We start from the raw sequence: 12,364 nt of genomic DNA, 5'->3' as shown, positions 1-12,364 counted from the left end.
CACACCCTCATGGCCCTGTTTTCCTGCACAGTATCTGGGCTTCTCATCTTCCGATGACAAGGAGGATTTCATCTGGAAGACAGACTCATCGGAATTTCTCTTGGTGTAATGTCTGCATCACCCAGGCATGTGGCTTCTCTGAGGAAGTCTGGACTATTGTGGAATCATACAACCAATGGGGCCGCACAGTGTTGGGAATCATAGCTAACCAACGTCCTCAAGTACTATGACTCTTTTTTTTTTTAGATGTTATTTATTGTAAAAATGCTGTACAGAGGGATTACAGTTACATAGGCAGGGTAATGAGTACATTTCCTATTGAACATTATTGCCTCCTCCTTTGTTTTCCCCCTACCATCCCTTCCCTCCCACCTCCACAACTAACCCCCAACCTCCCCCACCCACCAAAGTTGTAAAGTTCGTTTTCGACATAGTGTTTTGTACATCTCATTGTTACAATGGGTCAACCTGTATCCTTATTTAAGCATTTTGTTTTTTCCCTTCCCCTCCCCAAATTACAGAACTGTATATACAAGATGCAGGGCACCAACATCAAAAAACAGTAAAAATAGGGGTTATTTGTATGGTCCTCCCCCAAAGTACTATGACTCTTATTTGTCTGATACAGTATCAAATAGATACTGTAAGTTTGGCAATGTAGGTTAACACTTGGCTCTTTTTAGATGTTCTTCTTTTACAATGGACCCTTTTGTCCCTGGCCATTACAGCCAGTTCCAAAACAGCCCAAATGTGTTGCCTCTTCCCAGAGACACAACTGACTGCTGGAATTTGGCTTCCAACATGGTTTCACGACCATGGACGGGCCCACAGTATGGCAACGATGGCCAAGCCAGTGTCCGGAACACTCAAGGGAGGCTCAGAAGAGAGACCAAATTGGCCACACTTTCAATTCCCTGCACCCTCAAGTGGACGTTTTGAGAATTAACCAAGAAACACCCAGCATGCAGCCCAGTGCTTGGCACAACACAGATTTACACTTTATGAAGAATGGTTGGAGGTCGGGCAAAGCTGGCTGGCAGAAGAGAAAAGGCATCTTCTCTCCCCCACCCCCTCCTCCCACTCCCCCTTGAAGGCAGTCATTTGGAAAGCAGAACAGATTGGCTGCCGCATTTTATAAATTCCTTGTGAGGAAACAATGAACTTTGAAAACTGAAAGCAGTCACTACTTCAAAGTCGTCTTTGAGGAAGGCAGCAGCCATGGCAGGTGGTGATTCTTGGATTGAGGTAGTGAGAGTAGCTAGTATTGCTTTCATTTGTGTTTTGCCCTTTTTCCTTATCCAAATTTCTCACAAGGAGCAGTAAGAAAACAGAAGCACTCAAACCATTGAGATTATAACCATCTCAGGCCCTACATCTGATCCTTAAGAGAGCATAAAGGGCCAAAGGGACCATGGAATCCCTTCTCTTACAAAGCCACCTCTTCTGGGTGTGTCATAGAAAGAGACCTTGAGTTCTAAATGGCAAGATGGAATCCAGCTATCAGATTGTAGGGGAAGAGGCAGCAATGGGTATTCACCTTGACCTTGAGAAGCATGGGCCACCTAGCCAAGATGAGATCTCTTTATGTTGAAAATGAACTTTACAACTTTGGCATGGGGGGGGGCGGGAGTGGGGTGAGGGAAGAGGGTGAGATGGGAAAGGATGGGAAGGGGAAACAAAGGAGGAGGCAACAATGCTTGATAAGAAATGTACTCATTAGGGGCTGGGAAGGTGGCTCAGTGGTAGAGCGCTTGCCTTGCATGCCTGAGGCCCTGGGTTCGATTCCTCAGCACCATATAAGCAAAAAGAAAGAAGCCGGAAGTGGCGTTGTGGCTCAAGTGGTAGAGCGCTAGCCTTGAGCTGAAGAGCTGAGGGACAGCGCCCAGGCCCAGAGTTCAGGCCCCACGACCGGACCCCCCCCCCAAAAAAAAAGAAATGTACTCATTACCTTGCCCATGTAATTGTAACCCCTCTGTATGGTATTTTCACAATTTTAAAAAAAAGAAGAGTGAATGGAACTGGAGGTGTGATTCAAGTGGTCGAACGCCAGCCTTGAGAAGAAAAAGCCAAGCAAGAGCTCAAAGCACTGAGTTCAGTCCCTAGTACCAGCACCAAATAAATAAATAATGTAATTTAACTAAATAGCAAGCTATTATTGCAGTGATCTTACTAAGAACCGCTCACCCCTCACTCTCTACGGGAGAGCTGTGTAAAACCAGGGCTGCCAAAAGTCCTGGGCAGTAATCATGCAAGTGATCCTCAGTATTGGAGGTGTGGGGACCTTTGCAGGCTCTGTTTGTTTTGACAGACCGTGTGCTGGGCTATGTGTGTAGTTACCCATGCTCATTCTCATTTGCTTCTCACTGCGGCCCTGTAAGCTCAGTGCTGCTGTGTCCATCTCAGTGGTGGGACAGAGAAGTGCACCACTAGCCCTTGGAGCACATAAGATGTAGACTGGGGTACAATCTGGGTTTAACTGTAGGATGCCAGCTTTTAACCACTCCAAAAGCCTTCCTTGACCTATCTGATCGTGAGTGAAGCCCACAGACTTGAGGACAGGTGCTTATCATTCTGGGCAGCTTCTCCAGGACTTCCCAAGGCACACGCATGCCTGGCACAGAGAGTGGGAAGTGTTAGGTACCTACAGGATTTAGAGATGTGTAAGTGAACTGGATTATTGTTAAGTGAGTGAAGGAATAAAGTGCCAGGAGGCCTTTGCAAGAAAGAAGGATGTCTGCATGCTCATATCCCTTCTTTTTGTATTTTTCTTTTGGTAGATCATGGAGCGTGAACTCAGGACATGGGCACTGTCCCTGAGCTCTTTCACTCAAGTCTAGCACTCTACCACTTTGGATCACATCACCATTTCCTGTATTTTGGTGGTTAATTGGAGATAAAGAGTCTCATGGACTTTCCTTTCCTGGCTGGCTCTGAACTGTGATCCTCAGATCTCAGCCTCCTGAGTAGCTAGGAATATAGGCATGAGCCACTGTCACCCGGCTCACATCCTTTCTGTAGTAATCCCTTTAGCCTCTCAGAGGAGAGCTGACCAGGGCCTCAGAAGAGGTAATGATGGCCTTCACTAGTGGAGATTGTGGCCTTCTGGGGAGAGAAATAGCTTCCCAGACGTTGCCTGGCTCTGAACCTCAGCTACGCCATTGCCATTGTCCAGAGAAAAGTTTCTGCCCCTCCAGCAAAGGACTCTGTCCCATCTTCCTTCTTTCCTTTCTCTTGACAACAAGGACCTCCATGTTGATCCATTCGTAGGACATACCACCCTGGTTCCCTTTCTAAATGTGTGTCTGTGATCCCCTCAGCCCTTTCCCAGAAGCAATGTCATAGGTGTTTTTTATAACTCAGCATGACCATTACCTTGGTCCATATAGTATACTTCCAACATCTCCAGGTGACACACAGAAGTGCCTGTATCCAGAATATTAGATACTAAATGAGGCCAAGAATGTTCTGCTCCTTCAGGAAAGCCCTCAGCTAGTTCTGGCTTGCTCCTAGGATGGGTGCCTTCTTGTCCCATCCTCCTAGGCCCCAGGCTTGTGTCTGTGTTCACACATCTGGCCTTCATTTGAAACTTCACCTCAAAGTATTTCATAGCACAGAATATCTTTCCTTATTAAATTCTCCTGTGCATATTTTTTTCATAAAGCAGGCACCCAAAGCTACAAACCTACCTGTAGCTCTCAAAGTCTGTTTATAAACCTTTGGAAATAATTTGCAATTCGTTAATCACATTTTCAAAGGAAGTTACAGATTATAGATACACTAACAATTGCCATATACAAAACTTGAGCCCCATAACAAGCTCCTTACGTAGGAGAAGAGGAAGTTTTGGAGCTGGGGGAACCTGGGGTTTGTCCCATGCTGCTCCAGAAAGTGAGCTGGCCTGGGAACTGGAGTTACAAGAGCTTAGTTCTTTTTCTGTTACTTGGGAGGTATCAGAAAACCAAGTGGAGACCAGCTCTGCTCAAGAAAATTAGGGTATCCTGGTGAGCAATAAGACATTTTATAAAGCACATGTTCCTGAATAATCATTAAAGTTCTGAAGTTTGCAAATATTTAATGTAAAATGTACTATCAAAAGTAGTTCTTTTAAAAGGGAAAAACAGCATTAAATATATTCCGGTTATAACTCTATTGACTACTTAAGGATTGAAATGCCATCCAGCTAAAACTAATCTGAAAAGAAAGCTATAAACAAGGAGGAAAAAGTGACACATCCAAATACAGAAAGATTTCAAGCACCGTTTAATTCAGGTTTGCACATATGTCTTCAAGACTCTCTTCATATCTTCTCTCTGTTTTCTCTGCTGTAGCTTCATTCTCAAAATAGATACTGTCCAAGTAGTGATGAAATGGTCCACAGGTTCACATTTTACCACCTTAGCAATGCCAATGGATGTAAAGCCTCTTTTCCCAGTGGATGCTAGCCTCAGCGAGTCTCTTGAATCTCATGTGGATTGGCCTGGGTTATATACCCACCTCTGAACCAATCCTCGTTTTCTGGAGTGCTCAGAGCCTTCCCTGCTAGAGCCATGTTCACTGAGAATGATGCTGTGGGGAAACCAAGGTCCTTAATCTGGGAAGTGTAGGAAAGAGTAGTTGCAGGCCACAAGTGTCTTCCTAATGGAGCTCCAAATTCTGGCCTTCTTATACCTTCCCATTGGAAACATGGAAAAGCAAGTTTAGGTCAGTACAGTAGTTTGCTAAAGCCCTTGGCCTGCTTTCTGTGTAACAGTCCATAGAACTTTTCTTCTCTCAATCAAATTAACCCATTGGTTACGTTAATGTTTATATCCTAAAGGAGCTTACCTGGATCTTGATCCAGATGACAGTGGTTCAGACTTATTACATAACCCTGATTATACATGCATTGTGAAGGAGCATTTCTAAAAGGAAATTTTCTAGGGAGTATGCCCCCTGCCCGTAGTTCCTGTTTCCCTGAGTGAAATTAAATTCTAGAGGCTTGCTGCAATATGGTAGCTCACAGACCAGAATGCTGAAAAATCTTTTATTCCTTCATTCCCTAGTCTCTCCTTGCTTCCTCAATAGCTTCTGGGTGTAATGATCTGCATTTCTTGAATGACTCTGCCAGAACAGTCTTAAGACTCAACTTGTATGATTGACACCATCATCTTTGACAAACATTTTCTGCCTCCTTGTGGGCTTCAGCATCAAAGATGTCACCTTCCATATAAAGAAACAAGGTATAAACAAATCCCATACAAGAAGACCCTGTCTTTCCAGGAAGAACATGATTCTTGCAATCCTGTTACCCATGAATTAAGAATATATTTGGAACATGGACTGTGATGCCATTTTGTATCTGATGTCTGTCTCCTCAGCCTGCCTTTCCTGTGCAGGTAGTTTGGAAAATGAGTAAGAATCTCTGGAGTAGCTTGACACATGCCTTAGGGTCTCATAGTCAGTGGGAGGTAGGCAGTGGTAGGGCTCTTCTCACAAAAATATATGGATTTTTTTCTTGAAGATGACACATTTGGTGGGTTTTTAACATTTCTTTCACAGAGGTTAAAATAGCATGAGGTCTAGACATAAAAACTGGGGCAGGGACTGGTTGGTTGGTGGGACGTCCTTCTCCATACTGCTTAGATGATCTTCTGTAACTTGTTGGTTAATTTGTTACTTAACCTGTTAGAGTTCATTTCTCCATTGTTGAATGGATGATAACAGACAGAATTAAGGGTGATAAAGCACAAGTAAGTCCATGGGAACTGAGAGTGCTGTGAAAGACTTTGTTTTTAAGTGTTTTGCGCTTTGTAGGTTTCCAATAAATATGTATTGAATAAAGGAGTAAAAGAGCACTTTGAAATAACCAAAGGAAGCACTCTCCCCTACCCCCGAAAAATCCTCCTCAACAAAATAAACCCTTTACATCCCAAAGTGGGCTACCCAAGGAACTGTGGAAATATGCCTTTGAAATTCCAGATCTGGGCTATAGGAATCTGAGGTACCTAACAGCTCTTAGGAATGGTTCTTACTGAAATGGAACTTGGGGCCACTGGTACTTGTAGCCCTGGTTTAAAATTACTGCCTGACTCTAGCTGCCCAGGCAGATAGTCCTGAATTTTAGATCTTCTTCCCCATCGCTCTTGCCTATGATGACACCTAACACTGACCTTCTGGTTCATCCTGCTCAAAGCAAGCCTGGCTTTCTGAGGCCCAGGGTTTCCATGCACACAGGAACTTTCCATAACACGATCCAACTGCTAATCTGCTATCATTTACAGCGGCTTCTGAGAGAACCACTTCCCTTCCTTTTCATCTGGAGTGGATCTGATGTCATAAAAGCCGTGAATGTCTGTTAATTAGAAACCGCAAAGGAGGAAGTGGAAACATGGTTGACAGGGTGGTTGAAGCCCATTGCCCCTTGGTGGCAAGGAGAAGAGTCTGTAGAGGTGGCACAGAGTTCCTGAAATATAGTCAACAGGGAAGAAGAGAAAAACATTGGATGTCACAGTGACATAAGATCTCCACTTTTGGCTTCTGTGTCCTTGATTCCAGTGTAGACTTGTTTGCTTCCATACATTGGCAATATTTGACTCACCCTCCATCTCACATAGATCATTACTATCCAATCAAGGGATGATGGATCATGAGACAGGCATAAAAGAAAGTACACACACACACACACACACACACACACACACACACACACACATTTTATGTTTTCCAGTATGCTACTATTCCTATACTCTGAATTTACAAAGAAATTGCTTATTCCTAGCCTGCAGTAGAGGGCAGACTTTCCTATCTTATAAACAGCCCAACAATCAATATTAAAGGCATCAAGATGCAGGAACACCCAGATACAAGAATGTCAAGTTGATAAAATAGTAGGCTAACACCAGTGATTTAGGGGGACAAACTAGAACCACTTCCTCACAAATTAATGCTCTTATCAGCTTTTCCAGAGAAATTTCCTCACAGCTATTAAACTTGGCAACAATTCCCCCAGTCCTCATCTATTCCTGGTAAAATAGCCACGCTTAGTTTACTACTGCTATGGCCTGTATTATAGCAAAGAGAAAATTCTGTTTATTATAAAGTGTTCTCAGGAACTGAGCCCAACTCAAAAGTATAGAGATCAGTAGTTTTATTTCTCACCCAAGAAGCACAGGGTTAAGCTTGAGACACAGTTTATAAAACATGAGATTTTGGTAAGTGTGTTAAAGAAGCCCTTTGTCGTGTTCTGAGGGGCGATTTCAGTTTGGAAGTACATGGACGTAATCTCCCTATCTATGGCATGATGGACTTCCCTTTGTACCTTGCATTTTGAAGCCAAGGAATATACTAGGAAAATCCAATCAAGCAAAGAGTTGGCTTGTATATTCTTCAGCTCAGAGCAAATGTTCACCGGCATCTGGCCTTGGTATGCCTGTCATTAAAAATCCTTGGAACTGAAGATTTTAATCACCTTTCAAGGCTATTTAGTATTACTTGTGTCCTCATATTCCCCATCCATGAAACAGGACTTGAGGGAATAAAGGTTGCCTTCCTTGGCTGGACATTTTCACAGACATTTGTTTTCTTTCTCTTTCCCTTCTTCACAATGCTAGTATGAAGAAGGAAAAAAGCGCAGGAAACCTAACTACAGTAGCGTTGACCTCTCAGAAGTGGAGTGGGAAGACCGGGATGATGTGGTAAGTGACTTGTTTTCAAGTCTTCTGAGGAGAGAACTCTACTGACTCAATGCTGGTCAAAAGGCCACCAGAGGGACCCCTGTCAACTGGAGAGATGTGGAGACAATGGATCCTTTTTTTTTTTTTTACCGCAGTTGGAGTTTTACAAGTCCCCTGCCAGTCGGTCAGATCAGTTGCAGACAGACCACCATCCCACCTGTTTGAGCAGTCTGCCAAAACAACCCTGAAGACTGGTCCCCTGTGCAACTTAATGGTCCAATCTCCTCTGCAGTGTGGTTGTTGGGACCTGCCATCTTCAGGGAAGCCTTGGGTGGGCAACAGAGCATTCTTCCTGTTGCAAGTCAGGCACCTGCAGGACAAGCAGGCAGGCTCCTGGACAACTGGAATTTCCCTGTCAGGACCCTGTGAGCATACTCTTGTTTCTAATGGGCAACCCAGGGATTATGTTTGCCCACTTTCCTGGGTGGTTGGCCACTCTTTCCTGTGCTTCTGTTAGTACAGGATCCTCTGTCCTCCACTCCAATTCAGCCTTCAAGACTGTATCAAAAGGTTTCCTTATGCCTGTGACTTAACTCACTAAGTCTTCTTACTTCCTCAATAAATCAGATTTGTTAGACATAGCTGCTTTTTGTGAATCTAGGCAGACTTCTTTAATTAAGGTATGGTTTCTCAGGTAGAGTCATCTGGGGGCCTTTCTCTTCATTTTTTCTTATGGTATCTCTATGTTAAAGTTCCATTTCTCTTCCCTACCTTTTCACATCTGTCTAAGGTCTTTTCTTGACTTCTGTCATTATGTTAGCAGTGTTTCATCTCACACTGTTCTGCTTTTCAAAGGGATGTTAAGGAGAACTATTTGGAATTTCAGACTGGATTCTAGTGCCTTCCAGAAAGGGGACCCACATCACGGCTCCCTTGCTATGGCTTGTTCGTTTGTTTTTACATCTTTGCTCCCTGGATATCTTGGCAAGCATAAATCTTGGATTTTCTTCCTGCCTTGTAAAATGTGAGTCATATCTGCTTGAGAAATTTAACCTGTATCCCTTCTTCATCTATACTAAGTCTGATTAAACCCAAGTTCAGACAAAATAATTTTGCTGTTTGATAAAAATTACTTCCTTAGCCCGCCCTTCATCCACTCACCAATGGTCTGACATCATGTGAGGATTCGATATCTTCTTGTTTGTTAAATGTGGTTACCAGGATCCTGCTAGGGTTTGAGGATTGTACTGCCCCACACTGTTATGAGGAGGCTGAATCTTGTCTGTGCTCCTGGCAGTTTTCCTCCAGGGAGCAGTTGAGCCCTCTGTACTTCACAATTGTTCCTGGTCTTTGTGGGGTTTTATTTCCCCAATAATATGAGATGATGGTGAAATCCCCACCTTACAACCATTTAGATCTGTTATAAGGATTCACTGGATTGATATATTTGAAAATATAATAGTGCTTCCTCTACTTGTGAGTATGTGCACAGTCTATGAATAGTAGCCATTGTCACTATTGTTCTTGTCATTGCTATTGGTTCTCAACTGACCTTCTCATGAAACAAATGTCCTGTGGATTTTACTGTTGCTAACTTACCTCAGGTCTTTGAAGCTTAGCCTCCATTGGTCTCTTTCTATTCCATCTTCACCTTTTCCATCTCACTGGATTTTTTTTTCCATCACAGAGGAGTTATCTTCTATCGTTTCCATGTTAATCAGCATGAAAGCCACACTTCGTTATGTTCACACTCGTTTCAGAGCTCCCACCCCCAGTTGCTGGTGCACCCGCCACAGTTTGACACACTCACTTCTCCTTCAAGTCCTGCTTGAAAGAGATTTATTACTATGATTATTTTAGTCATCCTCTGTGCCCCTGCTGATTTTCCGTGAGTTGATAACACTTTTTATTGATCATGGCTTGGAAATGCTTTTTATCTCCTCATTCCAGTTTGCTTTTTCATCAGAGGTGCAGGATCAGATTTCCAGACTCATGAGCATTGTCAACAGTTTCATCTGACCCACTAGACTGCTTTCTGGCTGTCTGTCCTCGGAGTTCCCACTTCTGAAGCCAGTCCAGTGTTCTCATCATATACACATTCTCTGATTATCTCATTGTTTGGATCTCTTGTCTTGTCCCCTTGCAAGCCAGTGCTTTGAAATATAAACCCCTTCACTATCATATTTGACTTAGAAAGATCAGAGCCATCATTTCTCCAATGACTGGAGAATTCTAGAATCCACGAGAAGGTTGTCCATAGGTTGTCTATAGAGGTTTGTACATAGTAGCAAAGGCCAGAGTTTAGGTCAGAGGGTAGGAAAGACCATGTGAGCAAAGCCACTGAGAAGAAGTAACTGATTCCACCCAGCTTTAGAAAACTTGGAAAGCTAATCTCACCTCTCATGGACAGTTAGGTTCTCGTTGAATTTAAGGACTGCATTTATACCATGACTCTTGCATACTTCCAACAGTGATATAAGATTATATACGCTATTAAAATAGACTGGCTAAAATTGAAATAATGAAAAGAGTAAGGCAGACCCTGGCAGACAGAGAAAACTTCTGCCCCAGTCCATGGGATGGGCTCGGCACTCCATCCACAACAGTACTCCAAGTAGGACAGATCCCTGGGATACCCCATGCATCAGCAAGGGCCCTTGGGACACATGGTCCAGTATGAATCACCAGTGAGGATCATCGCTGGAAAGGAAAAATTACCTTTAAAAACAGTGTTTATTCTTTGGTTATAAATTTCCAGAGCTGGCTGAATGAATTAAGGATGATTTTTTGTTTGTTTTGTTCCTATTATGATTTAGTCATTACCAAACTTTCCACAGTGAACATGATTATTGCTATAAATAGAAAAAAATTGTATCATAAGTAAGAATAACTACCATATATGGAACCCTTGCTCTGTATCTGTACTGAGCTGAGTGCTCTGTGTGAACAGACTCATAGACAGCAATCTATAAAGTAGGGGTTATTGCTGTCCATGTTTTATGAATAAAGAAATTAAGGCAGAGAACTGCTATAATGGTCCAAAGGCACACAACATGGATTTCTCCCAAATCGTTCTCATGACACTTTTGTGCCACAGAAAAAGCCCTGGACTCTGAGAGTTTGAAGACTACTTCGGTGTTTTCTCTCTCTGAGGAACACAGAATATTGGGAGTACCTTGCATACGGTAGCTACTAAATAAATATTTGTTCACATAGTATTAGAAATCCTGCCCCATATCTATATTGAACCCAACTGGAATTGTTTCGATTGCACTCTAAGCCTTTTTTCTACTGCCCCCTGTGAGTCCACATTTCATCTTAACCGCAATGGCTCTCATAGAGCCCTTCACGAGTTACAAGCTTCTTGCCTGAAGCTTATTTCTGAATCCTTCAACCATGCATTTTCTTCTCCTTCACAACCTCTCCCATTGCTCTGAACATCATGAATGAGCCCTAGGCTCCCAGTGCAAGAAGAGCTCACCCTTAGAGTCCAAGCAAATACGTAAGGGAGGATCTGTGGTGGAGGTAACTTGTGTCTGCTCTGCTTTCATGACCAGACTTTTTGACTACTGCATCCCTTTATTTTGTGGGGTTGGCTTGATAGCATGTCATTAGGCACTTGGACATACAGGCTACCTGAACATTGGGAGGATGAATTTACCATTCTCATGTGAACCAGAAGCTACCGTTCATGTCACTATGTAATTTCATACAAAGGTGGCCACTGGATCTCTGGGGGAGACTCCCCTACTCTTCTGTTCCCAGCAGGCTCAAAGAGAGCACCTTCCTGCAGCTGTGGTGCTGGGGAGGTAGGTACTATGATTGGTCATTAAGGCTGCCAATCCCTAGTCTCCTCAACGCAAATATGAACTAAGTCCACAGAGCAACTCCCAGAGACCTGGGAAGCTGACTGCCACACTGAGATTGCTATTTCACCTTAAGGATGTTTTACCTTTTATGTCATTGAGTTCAAGATCACACTTGCAGATGCTTGGCATCTTATAGGCAAAAGAAAGGTACCATATATGTGTCTTTGGTGCACTCATTTGCCTTTCTTTGATTATGTATTAAGTTGAACATTGGTGATTGTGATTTTTAATGACTATATAATATGTTAACATATGGGCACACCAAAAAGTGTTTGGAAGTCTTCTCTGCCATGCTATTTTTATTTTCCCAGTAGTTCATATTATAAATCCAGAAAGTGTTAAGTTCAAAGGCTATTAAAAGCAGCCCCTTCAGTCTTACCTTTCCTGACCTGTGAGTAGAGACTTGACAGTGTTCCTCCTGGTCATATGACTCTAAGTACATTGCTTTACTCCTGGAGCCTCAGTCTCTTAACATAGAAAAAGAATGTTTCTAGTGTTCTAGTCTATGAAAAAAAAATACCAAATCTCTTCTTCTCTGGTAACAGACAGAACCATGGCACCAGATCCCAATACTTGGATCTGAAGGAAAAAACCACTAGGAAGTGAACTATAGACCATTTTAAAAGTGGTTAAATTCTAAGAAACTTGTTAAGATTGGTAGGTGAAGGGATAGTATGGGGAAGGGACAGTGGAAGGGCTAACTATAATCAAGCTGTGTTTTAAACACATATGGACCTGTCAAGTTGCAAACCCTCTTTTATAATTATTTGAAAATAGCCATAAAGCCGTAAGTAAAAAATAAGTGATCAATTAAAAACATACTTTGATTAAATAATGAGATAT

The 12,364-nt window shown here is 42.8% G+C and overlaps 1 protein-coding gene across 1 annotated transcript in view; it reads left to right on the top strand.

Annotated features, from left to right (window-relative positions):
- Window positions 1-12,364, top strand: part of Cacna2d3 (calcium channel, voltage-dependent, alpha 2/delta subunit 3) — a 935,068-nt gene that overhangs the window by 727,279 nt on the left and 195,425 nt on the right. Inside the window, exon 18 of the mRNA XM_013030732.1 lies at window positions 7,590-7,673. Coding sequence (XP_012886186.1) covers window positions 7,590-7,673 — 84 coding nt within the window. The remainder of the gene's footprint in view (window positions 1-7,589; window positions 7,674-12,364) is intronic.

The sequence above is a fragment of the Dipodomys ordii genome, unplaced genomic scaffold (genome assembly GCF_000151885.1).
Source record: "Dipodomys ordii isolate 6190 unplaced genomic scaffold, Dord_2.0 Scaffold132, whole genome shotgun sequence".
Taxonomy (NCBI): Eukaryota; Metazoa; Chordata; class Mammalia; order Rodentia; family Heteromyidae; genus Dipodomys; species Dipodomys ordii.
The sequence above is the reverse complement of the archived record's forward strand: the minus strand, read 5'-3'. Positions and strand labels throughout refer to the sequence as shown.